Source organism: Sprattus sprattus (assembly GCF_963457725.1).
Source record: "Sprattus sprattus genome assembly, chromosome: 18".
In the NCBI taxonomy this organism is placed as follows: Eukaryota; Metazoa; Chordata; class Actinopteri; order Clupeiformes; family Clupeidae; genus Sprattus; species Sprattus sprattus.
In genome coordinates this window covers 23,866,993-23,892,111 of record NC_137916.1, presented here as the reverse complement: position 1 = coordinate 23,892,111, position 25,119 = coordinate 23,866,993, and the positions used below count along the sequence as shown (strand labels likewise).

The following is a 25,119-nucleotide window of genomic DNA, read 5'->3' as shown; positions in this document are numbered from 1 at the left end:
ACACTGGTTACATTTAACCCTGGATTCTACTTAAGAATTATTTTGCCTGAGAAAACGCCCGTGGTTATAAGACTCAGTGACAGCATTCAGATAGGCTATGGCAACTGTTCTTAATATTACGAGATTATGAGCAATGGGGCAACGAACAAAAACATATTCAAGGCTTCATTGCCTCCTTTTTACAAATATTTATTTGGCACAGTCGTTTGATGTTTAACTTATTTAAGGTGGGATACAGTCAGCGATAATGGCAGAAGGTGGTCTTTTCTTCGGTGTCCTCGCTGAAGTCGTCTTCCTGTGTATGTGCACTGCCGTGCTGCCTTCATTATGACATGATTGACAGGAGCATCAGGCGTAGATGGTTAGCCTAATTCTTTGAGCAGTCATTTCAGGTGTTTCTTCCTGATTATCCTCTACTGTCTGTCTACCCTCTGAGAAGTCTATTACAAATTATGATACTTATCAAGCCCTCAGGTTATGACAAGTCCAGTGAAATTCAAAAACAAAAACATCTTCAATAAATGTAAGCTCATCAAGGTCACCTAGTGAATCAATACAAATAAATTGGGGGGTATAACCGTAAAGGTCTGGCCTCAGCTCTGTCTAGTTCCAGGAAAATAGTGACCTACAATTTTAAGAGCAACAAGTGTGTAATAATAATTTCCCTACATAGATGGTAGTGTGGAGACCCGTTTGAGGAACCCCCTGAGGAAAGATGTGCGTCCAGTAATTACATCTGTCAACCCATCGTTTACCCACAGAGACCGCTGACTTATGGACAAGGTCAGACGGAATGAAATGGAATAGATGGGGCTAGACTTCAAAAGGTGTCCCTTTACAGCCATCTATTAACGTAATTTCTGAAAACTGTTGATATTCTACCAGCATATCATAGTTTAAAAGATATATATATTTAAATAGATCAATCAAAAGGATGTACCTTTGCACAGAGGTCCATGTTCTTACTACGCCTTCAATAATCCCAAAGCCAAGAATTATTTAGGTTTTTTTTTGTTTGTTTGGGGGGGGGGCACAATAATCTATAGTTCACCTTTAAAATCAGCATTGCATATGTATATTGCTTCCATACACCAATAATAACCTTTCCCATGTGTCATTTCAAAGGTTTCACACAATCAATGGTAGACAGTTCAAAAACGGCACTGAGACCCATTCACTTCTGCCCCCTGCAAGGATTTCAAGCTCTATTTATTTCAAACCACAAAAGAGCAGAGAACATGATCGTTCTTCAAGCTAAAGAAGACAAGTGATCCTCAGCCCATCTCCACAAAGAAAAAAAAAGGAAACTGCTCTTAGGCTCGCAAAGAACTATGTTGGAGTCCTTAAGTGTCATTTCATGTGTGAGGGGGGGAAGAGAGATCATTTTTCATGTTGGAGTAACTGACAGCTGGCAAGTCATCACCGGATGTATCGATACAGCACATGTTTGTTTTCAGCTCAGTCCAGTCACATATCGATGAAGAATTTGCTCAAGTCTGGGATGAAGACGATGCCATGTTAAATAGTGCCGGGTATCTGAGCGTGGTGAAAGGGAACAATGCACTCCCCTATACACTCTGATGACATAGTGGGTCCTGGGGGGGAGGTGTTTCCATGGAAACACAGTCCGTTTCTCAAGCCTTCCTTGGCAAGGAACCATTCAAGAAAAAGAAAAAAAAGAAAATAAAAACCAATTACCACAAATGCTAGGGGGAATGTTTGATATTATTTTATTGTTTTTCTTTTTTCTTTTTCATAGCAATGGAAAAATATAACCTTGTACAAACGTCTCCGGGTCTCTTAGTTTTATTTTTAGACAAGCTTGGCGAGTGACCCTTCCCCAGCTAAGTGCAGCAAGAATTCAACATCAGGGAAACTTTTAGGGGGGGGGTTAAAAAAAAAAAAAGGAAAAGAAAAGAAAGAAAACAATAGGGGGGAAAGCACATCAAGCCCAATTGACTGGTCTCACATTTTGGGTCAATTATAGGTTTTCTCCGCATTCCTCAAGGTGACAGTATTATTTGTTGCTGCTTTATTTACTACTGCAACCGTCTAGAAAGGTTCCACTCTTTCTGCCCTCATCACCTTGACATGGATTTGGCACTCTTTTTTTGTTTGTTTGTTTTTTTCTTTAAAAAAAAAAGAAAAAAAGAAAATCCAACTCATTCCCTCTCCTGCATTAAGAGTCAAGGAGACTAAGTGTAGCATGTTGAAGCTATAGTGCTTTAAATCGTCACACACACTGCTAGTGAGCCACCTGTGTGTTCCAACGCAGTGCTAGAATATCAGGAGCAGGCTCTCCTGTCCCTTCACAGCACACAGTCCTGCAGCTCTCTCTTGGGCATCTATCGATTGGGACCAGCAACAAAGAGTCAGTATACCTAGAAGCCCAAACTGAAGACAACAACTTCAATGCCATTTTAAAAGAATGAAAATAAAATAATAAAAAGCATACAGGGATAAACAAAAGACAGGTATTGGACATGTCTGATCTGATCGCAGGAAAAATAAACAAAAACCAAAAAAAAAAAAAAAAAATGGAAGAGAACCCTTCTGCCAATTCGATCAAGTGCTGCAGATATCTTTTTCCTACGAACTTCTCTTTTACTCAAAAAGCAAAACTCCCAAAATATCAGCTTTGGAAATGCGACTCACTGAAATTTGCGTCAAGCTACTGTTTTACTATTATTTATTAATATTATTCATTTTAAGTTGAAGAAATGGGAGGGGGAAAGAAGAGACAGCAAATCTCTCCCTCACCATTCATACAAGAGACACACTCGATCACAATCCACGGCTTGATCTTGCCGTCAGCCGTCTTCACCTCCGGCAGTGAGCCCCGGCGTTGTGCGGTTCCCGGTGACGAACGTTTGCATTTTGCCCTAATGGTTAAGTCCCGATATGGATACGCTCGGATGAATGTCAGAATTTTTGGACCATTCCTGTTTCAAAGGCCGCCTCCCAGGATAGTGCTTGGTTAGAGTAGGGTAAAACAAGAAGTGCATGGGGAAAATGAAAAAATAAAAGAACCCAGAACAGATATGGTAGTCCTCAGAGCTGTCAAAGAGCAGAAAATAAGTCACGTCCTTCTGGTTTTGTTTTTCTCTTGTTTTTGCAAAAAGAAACCACATTTTGGCAGTTTGTTAGGTTTTTTTTTTTCCTACTCGGGTAATCCTGTTGTTGGGACTAATAATCATTTGAATAGAGTCCTAGAGAACTAGCCAGCTACAGCAACTCGGTTTGGAGTCCATGTCATCAAGTCAAAGTTTAGTCCACAGGTCGCAGAGGGGGGAAACGGGGGCGGTAACCTTTTTGGGGGAGTGGGGGTAGAGGGGGCTCCACGGTTCTGCCGGCGACTGCTGGAATTGTACTCAGAAGGTGGTGTGATGTCGATCCTCACGCTCGCTCGCTCCCTTTCGCTCGCTCACGCTTTCTCTCTCGCTCTCGCTCGCTCTCTCTCTCGCACTCTCTCACACTCTCACTCATCTCAGCACACACTTCGTTCCTGCTTTTGCCCCAGCGGGCAAAAGACAGAAGAAATTCCAGTGGGGTGGTTTTTTTTCATTTATCATTGTGGATATTTTCTTCAACTTCCCCAACCAGCATCGAATCTGCAAAGGTAGGACGAAAACAGAAAAGAACAGGGGGAAAAAAAGATTAATCTCAATACCTCACACGTTCACTCACACATTCCCCAAAACACATGACATCTTAATATACCTCACAGTATATCCCAACATGCATTTCGAAGGGTTTACGAATTTGAATATGTTAATTTATCTGACATTTAATACATAAAAATTGTTTTTGTTGGGTGCCGCAAAACCAGTGTCCAAAAGGGCAGCTCTGCTGCCTGCTGCACACTGGGTGAAAGCGACCCTGATTGCTCTGTGACGACCTAAAATCCTGACATGCCAAAGCTTAGAGCAGCAGGAGGAAAAATCGTCAGGGGACCACAGATTGTGGAGGTCGGTATATCACTCATAATGCCTACAACTGCATTTGTCCAATCAAGGAATAGTAACCGTTACTGGTCTTACATACATCGTCAGGAGTACAGTACTGAAAGTAGAACATTCAAACCAATAATGTCTTAATGTTGGAGCATGTAAATGCAAGACTAATGTCTATGTGCACAGACGGTACATTCACTATATAACACCACAAGACAACAGCAGCAAAGGGACATGCAGGGGGTGAGACTCAGTCACTAAACCCAACTCAAACTCAATCCCACAAACAAAGCACATATGGGTGTACACATGGGTGCGCATGCATAGATGTTTATTTGTGTGCGTGTGTGTGTGTAAGACGCACCAGGCCTGACTTTTGAGCTTGCGTAGCTCCTTGGTGGCCCAGGTGGCGAGGGTCTTGGTCTTGCTGGTCTTGGAGCGCCGGCCTTCGGTCAGCAGGTCGTTGATCTGGGGCCTCAGCTCCACCAGCTTCATCACGTCCTTACCGAAGGCTGTGCACAGGTCTCTGCCAGGACACAACCAGCACACCGCGGGTAAGTGGACATGCCCGCAGACACACACACACACGCACGCACGCTTACACACGACACACAACCATGCAGACACACACACACACACACACACGCTTACACACAACCATGCACACACGCACACACACACACACACACACACAACAATGCGCACACACACACACTCACACTCATGAACTTGAAGTCTCCCAGAGATCCACATGATTTCTGGATTTTGTGCATTCCTAAAATCACCTGTCACTTGACAAAGGGAGTTGCTGCAAGAAGATTTTTAGAGAGTTCTGCATAAATCTGCTGATGTAGTGAAGACTTTTCAAAGACCACTAGCGCGTGAATTCCTTTAACTAAAACACGTGTTTCAAGGTCATGGTCGTCCACGTTATGGGTCAAAAACAGGACAAACCTCCAAACACACACACACACACACACACACACACACACACACACACACACACACACACATCATTTTATCATTTTGGCCTATCAGGAAAGGTTAAAACATGGGACTGGTTTGGCTAAGTGTCGGGTCCCGCAAAACCAGTGTCCAAAAGGGCAGCCACGCTGCCTGCTGCACACTGGGTGAAAGAGACCCTGATTGCTCTGAGGACCTAAAATCCTGACATGCCAAAGCTTAGAGCAGCAGGAGGAAAAATCGTCAGGGGACCACAGATTGTGGAGGTCGGTATGACACTCATAATGCCTACAACTGTATTTGTCCAATCAAGGAATAGTAACCGTTACTGGTCTAACATACATCGTCAGGAGTACAGTACTGAAAGTAGAACACACGTCTCGTATTAAAGGTCTTGGGTTCTAAGTCTTCAAACATAGAGAAAGGGAATACTTAATAGGATCAGGCAGATAAGCCATCTAAACACACTCCTTCACGCACAATCCTGCCTCCAACACCTCCTGGTGCGGAGAAGCAGGTCACCTACACATCAGTCACTTCCTGGTCTAAAAAAAAACGGTCTCCCCCTCTATCTCTCTCCCTCCCTCCCTCACACACACACCCCCACTTACCCTATGAGGCCAGCAGCGTTGGCCACCACTCCATCTGAATGGTCCTCGTCCTCTGCGATATGGTGGATGAAGGACAGGATGAACTCCACCCTGGGCTGCACCAGCATCACATCAGCTGCAGACCGACAGAGGAACAGATGACACAGGAACAGAGATGAGACACAGGAACAGAGAAGAGACACAGGAACAGATGAGACACAGGAACAGATGAGACACAGGAACAGAGAAGAGACACAGGAACAGATGAGTGACACAGGAACAGATGAGAGTCACAGGAACAGTTGAGAGACACAGGAACAGTTGAGAGACACAGGAACAGATGAGAGACACAGGAACAGATGAGACACAGGAACAGATGAGACACAGGAACAGATGAGTGACACAGGAACAGATGAGACACAGCCACTAATTCAACGACGTCAGGCGAGACACGCAGATGGACAATTACTAATGTGGATTTCAAAAGATTTGTTTCAAATGTATTAATATCATTATAATCACTCATTTGGCCTAACAGGAAAGGTTAAAACATGGGACTGGTTTGGCTAAGTGTCGGGTCCCGCAAAACCAGTGTCCAAAAGGGCAACCACGCTGCCTGCTGCACACTGGGTGAAAGAGACCCTGATTGCTCTGTGACGACCTAAAATCCTGACATGCCAAAGCTTAGAGCAGCAGGAGGAAAAATCGTCAGGGGACCACAGATTGTGGAGGTCGGTATAACACTCATAATGCCTACAACTGCACATAATGATTACACAAATCAAGGAAACGCACTTAAACTTGCTAATAATCTCTGTTACTAAAAGGTTTGAAAACAAAATACTTGACACTGAGCAACAGAGTATAAATATTTGTATACCGGGTCCCTCCTCTTGGTCTGCAGGGTAGGGTTGGGAGAGCCAAATGGAGGTTTGACATGTGGCATTCAACTGCACACATAACTTGCACTGTGCCTTAAGAGCTTAATGGCAAGTTTAACAAACTAATAATAGCTACAAATAATTACTAACTAATAAATCATTCATTTTAAATAACCCAGCGCCCTAAGGCTGTAGCTGGGCTTCAGGTCACACACACAGCTCTCAGTCTCCAGGTGAGACGAGGAGAGGGGAGCAGACTGGAGGCTGAAGGAGGCCCCTGACCAGTGGCGTACTTACGGTGTACATTCTCCTGGTCTCCCTTCAGGCCCTGGATGATGCCGGTGTACGCCTCCAGGCAGCCTTCCCTCAGCTCGTTCAGGTAGTCCACCATGTCGTAGTCCGTCTGACGGAGGGAAGAAAACACACATTGAGTAGACGGATTAGGCCGAGGTTGAACAACACGGCCATGACCACTGACAGCCATGCAACAATGACGGCGAGGGGGACTACTGACAGAGGGAAACCCGCAGGGAGTACACAGCAATCAGGTCTGTTTTATAAGTGCTGCTACACACCTGTTGGTACTGAACTAGAATAACGGGAGAGCAGGCTGCGCGTGTTACCGGCTACGTTCAAGTGGTCATGTTAACCTATAAATAGATTTAGCATATCGATTGTTAACAGACTGGCCGCTAACCGGTGCAGCTACACTAAAGGGCTTAGGTTTGTGGTTGTCAATTCGACACATGGCTGAAATGGAGCACAAAAACCCATTTTATTACTTTGTTGTCCTGGGTGTGTCGTGTCCCGCAAAACCAGTGTGCCAAAAGGGCAGCTCCGCTGCCTGCTGCACACTGGGTGAAAGAGACCCTGTTTGCTCTGTGAAGACCTAAAATCCTGACATACCAAATCTTAGAGCAGCAGGAGGAACGGTCGTCAGGAGGAGGGAATCAGAGAGGGGGAAGTGGGAATCAAAGTGCCCGTTCCTGAGCACCTCAAAGGGGGGGGGTGAAGAAAGAAAGAAAGAGAAAGAAAGTAAGAAAGAAAGAAAGAGACACACAACTGTTGGTAGAGGGGGGCTTCACCTTGTCCACTTGGGCTTGAGAAGCCTGCTGGAGGGTATCCAGCACAATGTCCAGGTACTTCTTGAACTCTCCGCCGATGGCCAAAGCAATGTCGCCGAACGCAGACAGAATCTGGGGCTTCACCGACCTGTGTACATTCTCATTCTAAGGGGAGAGGACCGAACACAAAGCACATCACAGTTTCATCATTGTTCTTGTTCAACTGGCAGCACAGTTTTGTAGTTTGAAGTGTTTCATCCTTTTTGACACCTATTGCAGTGTCAGATTAATATAAGTCACTACAGAACACTATAAGAGAGAGACACACACACACACACACACTTTAAGTGAAGCCAAACTGCTAGTTGTATTTGCATTTCTGAAAGTTCAAAGAGTTACCCAATCTGTTCACAATTTGTTAAAACAGTACATATCTAAGAAAACGTAACAAAATATAGCAGTGACTGAGGAAGGAGATCACAGTTGAAGCTATAGGGGTCAACAGTGATGGGTCAAAGGTGACTCACCCCAAGGTTCTCCAGCAGCAGTTGCATCATCTCGTCACAGTAAGGCAAAATATTGGTCATCAGGGCACGGCACAAGTCGCACACCAGTCCCACCGCGGCCAGACACACCTGTGGAGACATGGTATAGGTGAGAGCGAGCGAGTGTGTGTGTGTGTGTGTGTGTGTGTGAAGAGGTCTCACACACAAATCAAACCAAAGCAACCAGATGCACCTACATTGGTACAAGCAGGAGAGTGAATGTGTGTGTATGTATGGAAGTGAAAATGTGAAAACTTTTTTTTATTTCTTTAGTGTTGGTGTGTGCAACAGTTATAATGACTGAAAACAGAAAAAGGAATTGTGGGCAAAGACAGCAACCCTGTGTGTGTGTGTGTGTGTGTGTGTGTGTGTGTGTGTGAGACAGATGCTAAAGCTTCCATAGCATCCTGCCCCCCTGCTGCGTCCAACATGTAGCAGCTGTGTGTGTGTGGTCTGAGGTCACCGCAGGACAAGGTGGGTCTGGCATGAGGGCGATCACTGCTTTGAATATAAAATGTTTGAATAATATTTCTGAATATGAAAACTGGAGTACTACGCTTCTATATGTATGGCTTTATTATGCAAGTAACCACATGTTACCATTTCAAAATGGGAAGAATATGTTGAAGAATGTATATTTTGAATTACTAATAACTAAAAGGATTCTTTGGATTTTATAACATCAACCACTAAATCTGCTGTTGGGTGCTGCTAAGAAATTAAACAGAGCTATAGCTAGAAGAAGCAGGAGGACTAGTTCTCAGTTTACGCTTTATGGTTCACGGCCTGGCCTTCTAACAAGGTGAAGTGAGTAAGCGTGTGCGTGCATGTATGTGTGTGTGTGTGTGTGTTGGGGGGGGTTGCGACACTAACCTGGTACTCCGCGTAGTTCTTGAGTCCAATACCTAGGAAAGGCTTGAAGGCATCCATGTATTTTAAAAAGTCACTGCCCAGAACTACAAGAGAAAACACACACAGACAAGGATAAGGATAAGGCTATTAAAGTCCATTAATGATGGAACATTAAGACTCATACCAAGACCATCATACTGTATGTGTGTGTGTGTGTGTGTGTGTTTCAGAATGACACACACCAACATTAAGGCATAGCGAGAAATATTACTCTGTCAGTATGTTTATGGATGACCATCACTAAGATCATATTTCACAGCAGGTATGCAGGGCTAATAAAGTGGCTATGCTGTGCATGCCTGTGGGTGTCTGTCATCTTCATACCAGCATGCGGTTGGCAAGGAAATCCCTTTTTGTGCCCCTTGAGACAAACAGTGCAAGTCTGGGACTAATGTGTTGGCTTAAGTGTGTGCTGCTGTCACTAGCATAATGGAGCACAGCGTGTGTGTGTGTGTGTGTGTGTGTGTGTGTGTGTGTGTGTGTGTTTCAAGAAAAGTATGCGTCTGCATGGCTGGTGTGGCTAATATTAGAGATGCCATGCACATTTTCTGGATTCCCAAGTGTGTGTGTGTGCATATGCAGAGAGAGAGATAGACACTGCCAGAGTGTCAGAGAGATAGACACTGCCATGAGTGTCCTCCTGGACCCCAAGTGTGTGTGTGTGTGTGTGTGTGTGTGTGTGAGAGAGAGAGAGAAAGAGAGAAACACACCCTCCACTAGCGTGCTGACAGCCATGAGTGCGTCCTCCTGGACTCCTCCTGATCCAGCCGTGCTCTGGAACATCCGCAGCAGAGACGCCATCACCACGTCCGAGATCTGAAGAGCATCCTGGTGCTGAACCTTCCTCAACACGTTCTGGAGGGAGGATGGAAGGGGGGACCAGAGAAAGGAAAAAAAGAAAAGATAGGATAGGAGAGTGATGTATGACAGAGGAGAGGAATAAAGAGAGGAGGGAAGGAGGAAAAAGTGGTGGATAGCAGGAACAGGGAGATGGGAGAAGAATTGGAATAATGTGAACAAGTTCCTTATCCAATATTTCCATAAGACATCTTCATTGAAGCTCTATGTCTGGCTTCAGTTTCTCCCCCTCAGGTCTCAGATAGTGTGTTTGGTTTATACATCACTGGGTCAGCGTGGTGCATGATTTCTCCTCATAGACCAGACGTCAACTTCTCAATACTTCCCCAAAAGACCTCACTTTCAGGTAAGGGTACTCAAATATAATGTGATATTAAACGTAACATTAAAAAAACCCAATGGTGTGGACGGACACACACACACACACACACACACACACACACACACACACACCTGTAGAGTAGCGCAGAGCAGTGACTGAAGGTCATTGAACTGGATTCTGTCGGATGTGCTCTGGATGTGAGACTGAAAGAAAGAAGAGGAACATTAGCACTTCAAGAACATATTATAGAACATACTTGTTAACATCATAATGTGATGTTACAGATATGAGACATCAGAGAGTAGCTGACTGCAATTAACTGAATAAATGTGTACAATGTAAGGCCATGTGGTTAATTAGACTGACGTAATAATGTCTGGTAAAATATGTTGTCGCTGACCAGTGTGTTTCATCCGGCCATCGTTTCTACTTTGTCTCCCCCCCCCCACCACCACCCTAGCACAACCCTCAATGCTGATTGGTGGACAGCTCACCTCCATCTGCAGGACCTGCTGCAGCCTCTCCATGATGACCAGCGTGGTCTTCTGCACGGCGGGGTAGCAGTCCTTGGCGCTGTTCTTCACAATCTCCATCAGGGCCTCGTAGGCAGCGCTGCGCAGGTTGTTCTGGTGCCCGTCTGGTCTGAGGACGGAAAGCAGCAGGGGAGGGACAAGGTGAGCTACTGTTTACAGATGTGTGACGCCAACCCAAGACGTTTTGCGGTTGCCAGTTTTAGATTTCTAACCTAATACTGGCCTGATTTCGATCGTTAATTGTCCTCAGGGACACGGAGACCAGCATATCAGTCCTCTCATGTTTCTCTCCCAGTGTCTCTTACATACATAATCCTTTGGTTATTGCAAAGCTTCACCATTCAAAATCAGTGGAAGTTCACATTTTTACAGTCCATGGAATGAAGGAATTATGTCACAAACAAAAATCTAAATGAAGGACAAATATTCCAACAGGGCCTCAACCGACAACGAAGACTCATTTCTAGTTTGTATGCATCCACATTCATGTCTCCGTAGGTCTCAGAAACTGTGTATCCATCAGTGCATCAGAGTGGTGCATGAGTTATCATCACAGACCAGACATGTTCCGTTTCACTACCCACCTCTCACTGCAGGATGCAGCCGCTACCCAGCCTAATCAGTTTCAGTATATATTACTCCTGTAGGCAAAACAGTCACCCAACATTCTCCCCCCCCACCCTCACACACACACACACAGGATACACAGTAAAATAGTGCTGTTGCAGTTGCTATGGAGATAACCAGCAGAGAGTTGCTGTTGTTGGGGTCGAATCCACGATTGGTAAGAAGTCTAAAAAAAAAAAAAAAAAAAGTTCTTCCATAACAGAAGATCATTACTCAGAGCGAGAGGGAGAGAGCAGGCAAGCCTCACCTGTCAGTGGTCTCCAGAAGCTTCTGAACGATGAGCTCAAAGGAGGAGGACAGGCAGTAGGTGGCAGGCTCCTCCTGCTCCTCCGCTGCGTCCGTGGCCTCGTACGCCGCCTCCGCCAGACTGGAGAACGCCTGCAAGGCATGATGGGAAGGCATGCAGTCAAGGGGCTGAACGCAGGAATTTAAGAGAACACATAACAGGCGTCCGGAGAGCTTGACGTGTTCAAAGTCAAAGTAGGAACGTAGCTAAAGTTGTCCTTAAGACGAGTTCCCTTACAGCCAAAGGTGGAATGACAAAACTACATGTAGCGCTAGAAGTTCTCCATTTTCTGAAAAGTCTACAGCTACTCAAATAACGACATTAATCAGTGCATTCTCAAAACAGAACAGAAACTGTGTGACATGTAGGTCTCAGAAAATGTTTTGGTTTATGCATCATTGTATCAGAGTGGTGCATGATTTCTCTTCATAGACCAGTGCCATATGTGTGTGTATGTAGTTGTAGTTGGTGTGTTGTATGTGCACACACACACACACACACACACACACACACACACACACACACGAGTGTGTAAGATAAGGCTGCCCTCTCCTCACCCAGCAGACATTGGAGGCGACCCTGGGCTCCGCACCCAGCCCCTCGATCAGGCACTGCAGCAGGGGGGCCAAGTACACCTCGTTGATGGCCGCCTCGGGGAGCAGCTCGCAGATGCGCCCAACCGTCCAGGCCGTGGTGTCCCTCACAACCACACTGGGGTCCTTCATCAGCTCGATCAGGGTAGGCATGGCCTGGAGCGAGAGAGGGGGGGGGGGACATGAGTGAAGAGGCAAGACTAGATGACTAGTGCTGTACGGTTCTCAGATGCTACAGGTATGGACACACTGGTTACACAGCTTGGATTCAGGGTTGGCCTGATGGTCCTCACAGACCTAGCGCCATCTACAGGCCATCCTTTTTAAGCCTTGAACAGTTAACTAACAACACATGAATTTCCCTCGGGATTAATAAAGTATCTATCTATCTATCTATCTATCTATATTGGGCTGCCACTCCACCAAACCAAAATAACTTTATTTTAACTACCTTTCGTTGTTTCTTCGGTCACTCCATTTCTCTATATTTACCTCCAACATCTGTACGTTCATACGAGATGCAGGTAGGCAAAAGGTGTGCGCTGGTAAGCAGTGTGTACCTGGATGACGAGGGGCTTGAGCTGGTTGAGTTCGGGGCCCTCCAGGATGGAGCCAAAGGCCATGACGGAGGCGTCGCGGTAGCGCCAGTCGGGGTGCTTGATGTGCTCCTTGATGAAGGGCAGCACGTGGGGTACCACGTCGTCCTCGCAGCAGGTGGCCAGCAGCATCAGGCACACGCCCGCCGCCTTGCACGGATTCCAGTCGTCATCGTCGTCATTCTCGTCCTGACAGACAAGAGTCGGTCAAAATCACATAGAGACAAGCACAGACATTTCAGTTTTATATTTTTCACAGGTTCCAACAGTAGTTATTTCACTCCTGCACATAAGGAGGGGCGTCGTTCTTAAATGTGGTATGAATGAACAAACTCTTAAAAACACATATGTGCAAGAAAAAAGGTGCATCTAAAAAAAAAAAAAAAAAAAAAAAAAAAAAATCTAAATTCACATGTTTATGCTAATTATAACATTTCTGCTATTCTTTAGCGGTTAGTTTTAGGAGGCACCATACATTTTTTTAACATAACATCTCACACACACACCTCAAGCGAACTCAATGTTATAAGCTTTCCTCAAGAGTGTGTCCCACTGTGACACAGCTAAGCACTAGCAGCTGCGGGAAGTGTGTCAGTGTGCTAATTGAAGGCCAATTACCCCAGAACATAATTGGAGAGATTTACGATAGGAGAGGGAAAAAGGCTTCTGTACACTGAGGAACTATAACATATCACCAATGCAGGATGACAAAGCGAAGTGTCAGAATTTAGAAAATGTGTTACATTATTTCTACAGCAGTACATCACATTATTGATTAGAAGTCCTATGAAGCTGGAGGAGAATTATTTTCTTTTTTTATATAATCATGGCTGCAACCTTAAACCATTAAAAAGTGCTGAAGGCCATCCTTCTAAAAAAAAATGCAAAGCGGGCAGTGACAACTTCCTCTTCAACAGGCTTCCACAGCTGCACTACTTGCCGTGCGCACATGCACACACACACACACACACACACACACACACTTTTGTACATGGGCCTCTGACATTCTGCACATTTCAAACTCCATTCTGAGCAACAGACCTGCAGCTGATGCAGTTCCTGCTTATTCACACACACAAAAAAAAAAAAACACTTTTCAAATACTCTTGGTGTGGGAAGATTTGGATTAACTCACAGAACTACCTAGAATTAACTCGCTAGAATACCACCAAGCCAATGGATAGCAGGTGTATGATCCCCTGCAAACTAGGGGGGGGGGGGGGGGGGGGGGGGTAGTGATCTGAGAGTAACCCTCTTACAACAGCTTAATAAATAAAATAAATACATACAAACATTCCTGCCTGGTCAGTACACAAAATCCTTGGCTACAACCATTCAAACCGAACTGCTGTTATACGTTCCATCTGAAATGCTACCTGCACAATGACTCTGATAGGTGAGGGCCTGGGATTGCCATGGCAAGGCCCAGAATCTGATGAAGTGGCTTCAACAGGAGTAACAAACCCAAAGGTGCCAAGAGCTGGCATCCTTTGCCTACATAACAGGTCACAACTGCTAACACCCAACATCCCTCAAATGCTCCCACTAAAATGTGTTCAGTTGGTTCACTTCTATATTCGCATGCATTCAGGTTAAACAGTACTACCCCTGAGAGCTGGGCTGCCATACCTGCTTGGTCAGGGTCTGGGTGAGGATGGGCACCAGGTACTGCAGCGCCCCTTTGGCGTAGAACTTGCTCGTGTGCTCAGGGGGGCGCCCCTGTTCCGACGCCTGGGGGGGGGGGGGGGGGAATAGAATGGATGAACAAATCAGGTAGTGAATTAAACAAGCATTTAAGTACTTTAATTGACACACACAATAAGAACAGCAAGCAGTACAAATTCAACTTCTCCTACACTAGGATTCTTAGCACAACTTTACACTACTTCCCCATCAGACTTATCAGATGGTAGACGTCTAAGGAGAACGCCAAATAAAGGGCCTGAGTGAACAACTGCTCCATCTACTGAAGTAGAATTAAGCAACACATCAGGTCCAAAGCATAGTATTGAGCACCTCTTCAAGAGGGATGTCAAAACTAGATATGGGCCATTTTCAGTCTTCCTCTCCATGAGAATAAGAGAAACCCTAACCTTCACACACAGAAAGAGACAGACAGACAGACAGACAGACAAGCTCCACTTCTAGACACACAGACAAACCCACCTCTGTTGCTTCGATGGCCAGGTCCATCTCCTCGTCGCACACGTTGGACCAGAACTCGATTCCTTGTAAGGCAACTTCATCAATGTCACTTTTCATGGCTTCTATTGTGATCTGCGTGCGCATGAATGAAGACAGTTGGCTACTCCAGTTTCACACGCTCATTAGACACACAATTATTTTGGGTGGAGCAGGACACAGATGTGCAGCGCTACCATACAACTTGATACACAAGATGTATACATTGCATTATAGAACTGAAATCAGCCTATTCCTACAGCTTCTCTGGGCTACATGCACTTAACATGTACTAAGGACATGTGTCAGATAACAGACTATTATATAAGGCAAATCCAGTTAAAACCGGTTTCTGCTACTAAAACATGGCAGAGCTAACAACAGAGTAATATTGGGTTTTATTTCCAAAGAGTATACGGAAAATACAGAAAAATGTAAGCCTTACATGACAGTCACTCTAGGTTAGTGGCCACTACATGGATATTATTAATATTGATATACAACACACATGTATTCAGACACAGGCAACCCCAATGAGTTCTGAGGCGCGCGCACACACACACACACACACACACACACACACACACACACACACACACACACACAGAGATACTCACAGCAAACAGAGCAGGACCCATGTACGTCTCCATGTACTGATAGTACAGTGACATGATTTTCACCAGGTTCTGTAAGGCAGCCACCCGTACCTGCAGAGGGATCATATTTCCACCGCGCGGATTAATATTTCAGATACCAATAATCACAAGGGGTCTGTTTAGGAGTGGGCTTCAACCTTCTAAAAAGGCAGCAGGAGGGACAATTTACTATTAACCTGACAGAAGGAGTTATTGACTTTCTTTTTGCTTTCAGAACAGTCTTTGCTGATTCATGTGTTAAGAGACTTAAAGTGGAGTTGAAGGTTCCATTACTTCCTTCTACAACGGGTGCTCGTGTGAGTGGCAGGGGGTAGACAGCTGAGTGGGAACGCTTGAGGGAAACTTACTCTGTTGTCTGGGCACTGCGTCGCTTCACAGACGACCTGCATGATAAAATGTCGCTCCGTCTGAAACACAGAAAAAGCTGCACGTGAGCCAGTGCTCCAGCGGAAAGAGAACAAGCTAACGAGATAAAAGACAACAACTGCAAAATACAATGGGAACAGCGCAACACTGAAGAGAGGGAAGAAAGCTCTTCCTGAAAGGCTAGATCAATGCAGAAACTGTTAAAGGGTAGCCTACATATAAAGAGAGACCTCTCCTTGATTATCCTACTGAAAATTTCACCAAGCATTTCTACATGTTGCTATTCGATGTGTTGCATTTTGCCTGGTGCTCGTGAAGCAGAAAACTACATTTCCCAAGACAGAAAACTACATTTCCCAAGACAATGAATGTCAAGGTGCGCACACACACACACACACTAAACTTAGCCAGGGCCTCCCATACAATGCAGGCCAGGAAGTCTGCATGGGCTTGAGGAATGAACCCGGGCTCAGTAATGTGCAGCAGATCTCCCAACTGCCCCACATTAAGAGGCCCAGAATATTCTCCACACTGCAACAAGCAGTGCAGCGGGTGCATTATGAAGGTCATGGGATACTTTAGAGCACCACCTCTGCAATCGACCAGCTAGGGAATACAAGGCTTTAAATGGAAGGGGAGGGGTGGGGGGGGTTATCCCTCACCAGAATGGACCATTCACAGTACCATTCAGGGCATACCTCTTTATCGAAGTTGGCTTTGGTGAACTCCAGCGAGTTGAGCAGGGCGTTGGTGGCGGCGAGCTTCACGTTGTTGCTGGGCTCCTCCTTGCGCATGCCCTGGATGATGGCGGTCAGGATCTGGTTGGCGCTCTCCTGGAGCTGCTCGGGGTCCTAAAGGAACAGCAGGAAGCGACCAATCACAGGGGAGAGATTACATAATCAGAAGGGGGCAGAACGGATTTAAGGGCACAGAGCTTCCTGTTCCCTTTGAGACCAAACACTTGTTGCTATGGATACATGCAAGAAAGGTCCTTTCTTAATCTGTAAGAATTAGTTTCACTTTTCAGAAATTGGAATTACAAGATGGGCATTATAGTTTTTGCAGAGCCTATTTTATGAAATTTCCCTTTGTCTACAGTGGACATAATTCAAATTTGTATTTACATGTCATTTTATGCAGTTTCAATTTAAAATCAAACACAATGTCCCTTTTTTACAAACATTGTCCGGGGGAAAGTAATCATTCCACTGGTGCATAACTGTGTCTGTGTGTGTGTGTTAAAAATGTACAGATGGCTGCATGATGTGATGAGTCATCCCTAAGGATCTTGCCCTGGCCTCGTCCGTTAACGCCACTGCCATGACAGGCTGCCCTCCATATACCTGAAGCCCTAATGAGTGAGTGTCAGCGTCAAGGCTACACATACCCATCCAATGTTCTAGAGCTCGTTCTAATTAACACAGTCAGTAAAGCATGCTTCATCTTTATGCAACAGACGACCTTCAACATTAAGGAAAATGTGTCTATTCTAAGAGCTGTCCACTCTATAAAAATGATTTCTTATTATTTATCATTTTATCGTTTATATTGTGCAAGTGACTGGATTGACTGGCAAGTGAAGAGTTTGACAAACAACCAAAACTACCCTATAAATGATCCCATCCCAGTTAAAACTGAATAGCTTCAACAACTGTTTTTCACGAAAAGTGAACCGAGATAAGGTTTAGGCCTTGAGACCATTTTGGCTCCAATTAGTGCTATATAAATAAACAAAGCAAAACAAATGGTGCTACATAAACAAACTAAATCGAATTGAACTGAGCAGCTTGACTTCTCTCCATTGTTAGCTTGACTCTTCTCTCCCTTGTACGTCGCTTTGGACAAAAGCGTCTGCTAAATGACTAAATGTAATGTAACCGAGTTGACATACGATGTCCTGGCAGATGTATCCGATGGCCTCCAGGGTGGACTCCTTCATGTGCTCTGTGCTGCTAGGGTCCGTCACATTGGCCACCAGCTGGGGGATGAGCTCGGGCCACTGGTTAACCGGGATCTCGGCGCAGGCAATACCCGCCACGCACTGGGACGCCGAGCTGGGCCGGTACGTCTCTGTGCCCAGGGTCTGCAGCACCTGAAGGGGTGGAGGGAGAGGGGGAGGGGGTCAATAAGGTGATTCAGAAGAGGACGCAAGAAAGGAGAGACATATGGAAGGAGGGAGAAATGGATGTTCAGGAGGAGGACAGGAAGCGAGACAGGGACAGAAGATAACGTTCATAATGGGGAAATAATATAAAAGGAAAGCAGAAACAGGGGTTGGGTAAATCTTGCCCACAGATGTTTAGAACCCCGGGCTTCAATGTGCTGCAGAGTCAGCATTCCAGCCATCTGCACAAGCACTTACAAGTTCATCACCACAAAGACTACAGACAGGCGAAACAAACATGAGGGGGATGCTAGCACTGCGCTATTTACGAACAAGGGGTGAGAACTCGTTGAGGCTGAAGTCGACAGGAGCTAAATACCTTCTACAGAGAGAGAGCGAGAGAGAGAAAGAAAGAGAAAGCAGAGTCTAAAATAAACAGACAGGGGAAGGACAGATCCTTACTGCAACACATGTTTTATCTCATATAAAGATGATGTGAAATATGTGCGGGGAGAAGAGGAATTAATACAGGTTTGAGACGGAGGTTTCAGAAAAAACCTTCAGCTCATAGAAGGCAGATACTGTGGGAGCGGACAGTTTTAAAGCTCGTTTAGTCTGCCACTCTTTAGCCAAGTATTATCCCTTCACACACTGGGGACTAAAATACAACAACACACCGAGAGAGGGAGAGAGAGAAAGAGGAAGAAGAAAAAAGAGCAAGGGAGAAGGAAAGAAAGTAAAAATCACACCACCACCACCCAACAGCAAAAGGAAAAGAAAACGCATCAGAGGGCGAGAGTGCCCGGGGGGTGTGAGTCTACAGAGGGATGAGAGGAGCCGCCTACGTAGTTCTTGATCTCCCGGCGGGCGTTGGCATCGATGGCCAGCCATCTCTGCTGATAGCGCGTCTTCACTTCCGGGTCCTTTGAGGTCAGCGAGTTCTTCACCTGTAGCCCGGAGGCTACTCGAGCTACCTGTGTGTTTCCAGGGTTGGCCAAGACCTTCGACAGCTCCACCAGGAATGTGGGCTAGAACCAGGAGAGAGACAGAGGAGACTTGTTAGACTCATTTCAATAACACACCCAAGGGTAGCTGTGCTATCCATCTGCTGAGGCACACTGTTTCTGCCAAAGGAAACCATAACACCACACACCAAAGCTTAATCCAGGGGATACTGCAGGCATCGGGTTTTGTTAGTTATATATTAAAAAAAAAGAAAAGGAAAAAAATCAATGCCTTAATGTAGAAGAGTTTGTCCTTCTAGATCAGATTTCACCTCCACTTCACTTCCATCAGTTTCCGAGAAGTGGGGATGAGATACTGAAGGTGAGCACAGCAACGCTGAGGTTTTTTCTGACAGTTGCGCATTGCACAAACTCCTGCGTCATGAAGTCAAACTCTGCTCCCTGACTGACCAAGATGGCGCCGTGTGCTTAAGCGCGGAGGCCTGCAGGCTAAGGCTAAACCCACACTGGCCTGCACTGACTAGCATCTTCCTTGCGGATGTGCGGTCGCTGGGGAACAAGCTGGACGAACTTCACATCAGGACCCTCACAGATGATTCATGGCTCATAGACTGTAGTTTCATATTCTTGGTCAACCTCTACTCCCCTCCCTGTATCAGCTGACCCAGTTCTCCGGAGGTGGAGGAGACACACTGCCCCTGCGGTCAGATCTTGCCCACATCTATATGTGTGTTCTCGTGTCCTCCACCCTATCCGAGGGTGTTCTCCACAGCTGGAGAAACCATTAGCCCAGAGAGATCTAGGCTTCTTCCCAGAGAATACAGACATGCCCATTTTTTAAGCAGAAGAACTGTTCACCTGAAGAGCCAGTTTTATATTTAATTCATATTTAAACTTATATCCTTTTGAAAAGAATTGTAAGTTATCCAAATATTACAAGGTACACATGCCTTTTTCAAAAATGTTTTTTAGTCATTTATTTTTATATTTGTTTCCCATTTATATCCTTTTAATAAGAGGAGCATTGTAATTTATATGAGGCTGTGCTTATGCTGAAAACCTGTGCAGGGCTACTTTTTTTTTTACTTTTCTAAGGGAATCGATAAAGAATCGGACCAATAAGAAAAATAACACTGGCATTGGTATCAATACAATCTCTTCAATTCCCTTTCCTACACAGGCCTGTATAATGGCTGGCCTAATAACCAGTCCTTCTGTGGGACAAAGTGCACCTGCAAATTGTAAGTTACTATAAAGCACCTGCAAGATAAAATAATGTACATATTCTGTACAGGTTAGTGGCAAGGCACAGCACACATACCCAGCGCAGATGCTACTGATGAACCAAAGTTGCCGCTGGCCTCTCCAGTCTGTCCAAGACCAAAGAGCAGAAGGGACATTGATATGATTACAGCTTAGGGAATTAAATGGATTTAGAGTGTGTGTGGGGGGGTCGTCACTGAATGTGATATAATTACAGTTTATTGTGTAAAACCTGTGACATCAAGTCATGCAAATTCATTTACTGAAATTCAGACTGATAATCATGATTAATCTGACCTAAGAATGCCAACGTGAAGAGTAGCCTCACTTCCCAATAGAGAGCTTATACATTTACGCGTTTCTGTGCAAATGCTTTCAAAGTTGTAAATAGTATGCGAGACAAGTCAATGATACCTAATGCCAATGCAAGTGTTATCTATTGAGACCATTCTTTGGACTATTAAGGCAATGCAAGTGTTAAATGTTAAGATCATTCTTTGGACTATTTAGGCAATGCCAATTCAAGTGTTACATGTTTAGACCATTCTTTGGACTATTTAGGCAATGTCAATGCAAGTGTTAAATGTTAAAACCATTCTCCAACTTCTACCTGCCAGGGAGCCCATCATTATCCCAATTTCTCTGAGGTCAAAATCAAGACAAAGTGAAAGCAGGAGGCTTCTTAATTGTCTACCCCTCTTTGCCGCAGATTTCCGCAGGACATCGTCCTGTTTGGGCAAGAGTGTGATGAGAGCCTGTCTACCTACCAAATACTAGTCACCTCACATCATATCACCCTCAAAACAAAAGGAAGCAAATGCTTTTGTCAGTGATTATGAATCATAATTGTACATTGCAAATATTGGTTTTAAACAAGAGAATCAACATGTGACACGTGAAGTATGGGATGGTCAATGACCATTAAATCAATTCAGTGCCAACAGCAGACAAAGCCTGCCCTTAACATCAGCAAAAAACTGCTGAATATAAGGTTAGTAATAGACCAGGCATACTGGCTTGATTGAAGTGGCGTCTGATTACAGAGCAAGCGCTGAGTACTATGGATAGTTAAGTCAGGGTCAATGGGCTTCTGGGGCGTGCCCTTTTGAACTGATTTCTACTTCACCTAGAGAAAGTGGAGCTTAAAATGTTGTTACAGTCACTCCTGGGTACCAAGAACAAAAAGAAAAGGTTTGCAATTCTGAACTGAAACTACTCTCGTTTGTCTTTGAATTGCAAAATATTTGTACAATTAAAAATCACCACTACATCGTTTACTTTTCATCCAGAAGACTCCAGTATTTAACGCTGGAACTTGTCAGACTGGGATTTCTGAACGAGATGCACCCCACTGATCGTCTGCTGCATTAAAAAAATCGATACCTTTTCAAATACCTTAAATAAAACCTATAGTATACAAAATGCAAGTTACGGCCTATGGCCAACTCGTCGCGCAAGTATAGGTCGAGCCAGGTTATGCATGTTTCTCTGAGCTCAAATCCAGATGACGTTTAACGAGATCTCAGTGGGAGACACACGGTAATATGGGTCTAGCTGGCTATCGTGGGCCGCTAACGCAAGCGCTTCATTCATTCCAGCCACTCGCGGTGTGACGCTGCCATCATGTAGTGGGAACCGGAGAAAAGGCCCAGACAGACGCCGAGTGCTTCCGACCGGTCCCACCAATGCATTTCTGGCGCCAGAGTTCGATAGATGTGACCAGTCAGCCAAATGAACATTGCCAATGAGGCAAAAATGCAACAATTAGCTTCCCACTTACCAAATTTTCAATTGCCGCCTGCTCCAGAAACTTCTGTGCCGCTTCCAGCTCATTCCGATCTGTAAAATATGTGAGGAGGGAACACGTTACCCCCTCGGAGCGCCAGTAACTTAACGTTTCCTAGCTGTATGCATGGCTACATGACGCGTTGGTGCTATGGAATCCCATGCTGGCTACCAAACGCTAGCCCGACATCGCTTGCGTTTAACGTTACCTGTACCAAGTGCTCTTGTGGAAATGAGCTTCACCGATTCAGCCAGCTAACATTAAACTGCACTCTTCAATGGTTCAAGTAAAACATATGCATGTTGCATTTTAAAGTTAACTATTACGAAAATGTTTTAACTTTTCATATACTACTACCACTTACTAACCAAGAGGCGCGCAACCACGCTAACTTTGCGTAATAGATAGCTAGTCAGCTAAGAGTTAGCACTAACGATGCTACCTTAATGCCCGACAAGCAATGTGACAATTAGCCGGCTAGAACAGCGTCACTGAACTCAACGACTCAAACTCAAAGAGTTTAGTAGACACCTCAATGCGACATAAAATGTCTTAAAACTTCAGACAAGAACAGTGTAATGTTTGAAGATACGTGGCAAAATAATAAAATAATGACTGCTCCTATAATGGTGGCCTATTCAAAATGTTCCCACCACCTTAAGTTCAAGCTTGTCAGCAAGCAAGTTATCCTAGCTGCCTAGCCATCCTGGCTAGCGGTGTTAGCCATCAAAGCCAGCTTGGTCGACCATACCTAGCTAACCAGAGCCATCTAACCACACACACCAGTCGGCAAACATCCTTTATTTGACGGCACTGTATTGAAAGTGAGAAAGAGTCACATTGCCTTAACGGCACGAATAATGTCATTACTTATTAGTTCACATGGACGTGATGTATCTACGGACAAGTTCGCCAACAAACGTGTTTCGCTAGCTAGCATGCACACCCAGATGCCGCATCCGCTAAATGAACAGGCCTGATGTTAGCCGCCTTGCTAGCAAGACATTCCCCTCCCTCTTTTTGAATTACAACTTTTTGTAGGTGAACAAAATTCACCACAAATATGACAAGTTACCAACGCCTTACACCCACACCCAACATGCAGATGATGCCAAAATCAACTAAAATGTGTCGTATAATCACCTGGAGACACAGTTTTTTCGAGGATTGTTATCAGCTCCATTCTGTCCCAGCCACTCTTCACAGAAGTAGTCGCTAGCTGGCTAGTTCGATTGCCGCGCACAACTCAAACCGGATTATATTTCTTCAGTGTTCAACCGATGTGCCAAAAAAAGTAAGCAACGTTAAGCAGTGGCAAGAGAGGAAACAACACAAACGCCCAATATTCCACAGCTGTTGGGTTTACACTGACGACGCACTATTTGTAATAGCTTAAGGTAAAAGGTCTCTAAGCAGCAATGCTGCTTGTTCTCATCCTGTGTTGTCGGGAGGGAAAGGGCCGCGCGCTAGACTCCCGCGGAAGGATATCACGCGCCGTCGCAGTAGCAGAAAAACCTCCTCCCTTTGTGCGCGCCCCCGCACTTAAAGACTAGTTCACGGGCACAGACCATACGGAGTACAGGGCAGGTTACAGATGTTACAATGACGTTGTCACAGGTGATTTATTTTTGAAATTCACAAAGAAATGAACTTTGCTCGGGGTGGTTCTGCTGCAGACATATTGAATAGCTTGTTCTCAAAGTTTTATTGATTTGATGAAGTCGGCTTAGGCCCACAACTCTTAACCCTCAATTTACTCACTGTACGTAGGCTAAACTTCTCGTCACACCCCACAAACTGACAACACTAGTTTTGTTTTTCTTTTCCCCCATCTAAGTTTAATTTAACGGTGTAGTGGTTGCAGAAGACTAGACAGGTAATATAGAAACTTGAACACAAAGATTCTGTTGACCACTTGGAACACTTGGATCTGCCTGCATAATCACATTAACTGTTACTATTTGACCTGATCTTAAATTAATATTATGACTTCTGTTATAACAAATACTGTAAGGTATAAATAATATTTTAAACAAGTTGGTGTCTTTTCATCTATCAAGTCAGTTAATCCCAGTCACACTACCATTTACATGTGACACAAGGTGGCATTCAACACAGGGGGATATTTTATGCCTCCTCCTCACATAACCCTGAGCCTTGTTTGATCTCTATAAATCTGAAGTGATTAAAGAGTTACTTCAATCGATCCCACCCGACCAAAGACCCTGCAATGACATCTGATCATTCACAATTGTGCTGATTTTGTCAGTGAGGGAGTAACTTTGCCCTCTCCTTAAATGATTGCCATGGAAAGTATTCAATCTCTGGCAAAACTATAGGCAACATTTTGCGTTGGTCCTACTAATTTCAGGAGCATTTTTACAAAATTGCGGTCACTATTTGTGTGGACAACATTAAACCTCATTCCTTTTGCCCAAGCTGCAAGGTCATTTAAAAAAATAAAAACATTTTTTTCATCTAATTAGTTTAACAGGTAGTGTAAACATGTTTTTTTTTTCAGCTGTAAACTAAATTACAGTCCTATGATGATTTATATAAAAGAAATTTGCAGTTTATGGGATGAAAATGGTTCAACACGCCATCTACTGTTTAAAATCATCCAAGGCCGATGCTGACGTAGAGTCTACAGCTGGGGACTTCTCTGCGTCATGAAATTTATATACAAAACAGAATGTTAAAGCCCTGTTGCCACCCAGTCTGGTGTTCAGAAAAAGAATAATGTTAACGCCTCCGCTCACAGCCTTTTGGCCCACTTTTTTGGCATTTCTTTTTGTCAAAATGATACAGTGGGTAGAGTTAGGCTCAGAGCTGGGGTTGCAGTTAAACTTTAATATATATGTAGTGGCTTTTACTGATCTTACTATAATTATAAGCATTCAAGTCCATATTTTATTTAACATAATTCATATTGCAGTCATTGTGAACAGCTGGGATTTCAATATACACAATAGAATTGTAACATTTTAAGCCCCCCACCCGTCCCACCCTTAAGCCCACTCATATCAATGGAAATCCAATGGGTTTCCCCTCCCACCCCACAACCCCACCCTAACC

At 44.6% G+C, this 25,119-nt stretch overlaps 1 protein-coding gene across 2 annotated transcripts; it reads right to left on the bottom strand.

Annotated features, from left to right (window-relative positions):
• Positions 1 to 1,268: 1,268 nt before the first annotated feature.
• kpnb1 (karyopherin (importin) beta 1) lies at positions 1,269 to 23,475 on the bottom strand. 2 transcript variants are annotated; one of them, XM_080855763.1, is made up of 22 exons: positions 23,188 to 23,475; positions 22,039 to 22,097; positions 18,876 to 19,058; positions 17,818 to 18,018; positions 16,625 to 16,777; positions 15,908 to 15,967; positions 15,522 to 15,611; positions 14,890 to 15,000; positions 14,353 to 14,454; positions 12,688 to 12,912; positions 12,092 to 12,283; positions 11,496 to 11,626; positions 10,583 to 10,730; positions 10,220 to 10,291; positions 9,619 to 9,763; positions 8,870 to 8,952; positions 7,979 to 8,086; positions 7,473 to 7,616; positions 6,685 to 6,790; positions 5,528 to 5,642; positions 4,318 to 4,479; positions 1,269 to 3,611 (listed from the first exon to the last, which is right to left on the bottom strand). In XM_080855763.1, coding segments are annotated over exons 1-22 (2,631 nt in total). In that variant the 5' UTR covers positions 23,228 to 23,475; the 3' UTR covers positions 1,269 to 3,610. The 2 variants fall into 2 exon arrangements, with proteins under 2 accessions (XP_080711889.1, XP_080711888.1); XM_080855762.1 differs by having other exon boundaries at positions 4,328 to 4,479.
• Positions 23,476 to 25,119: the final 1,644 nt, after the last annotated feature.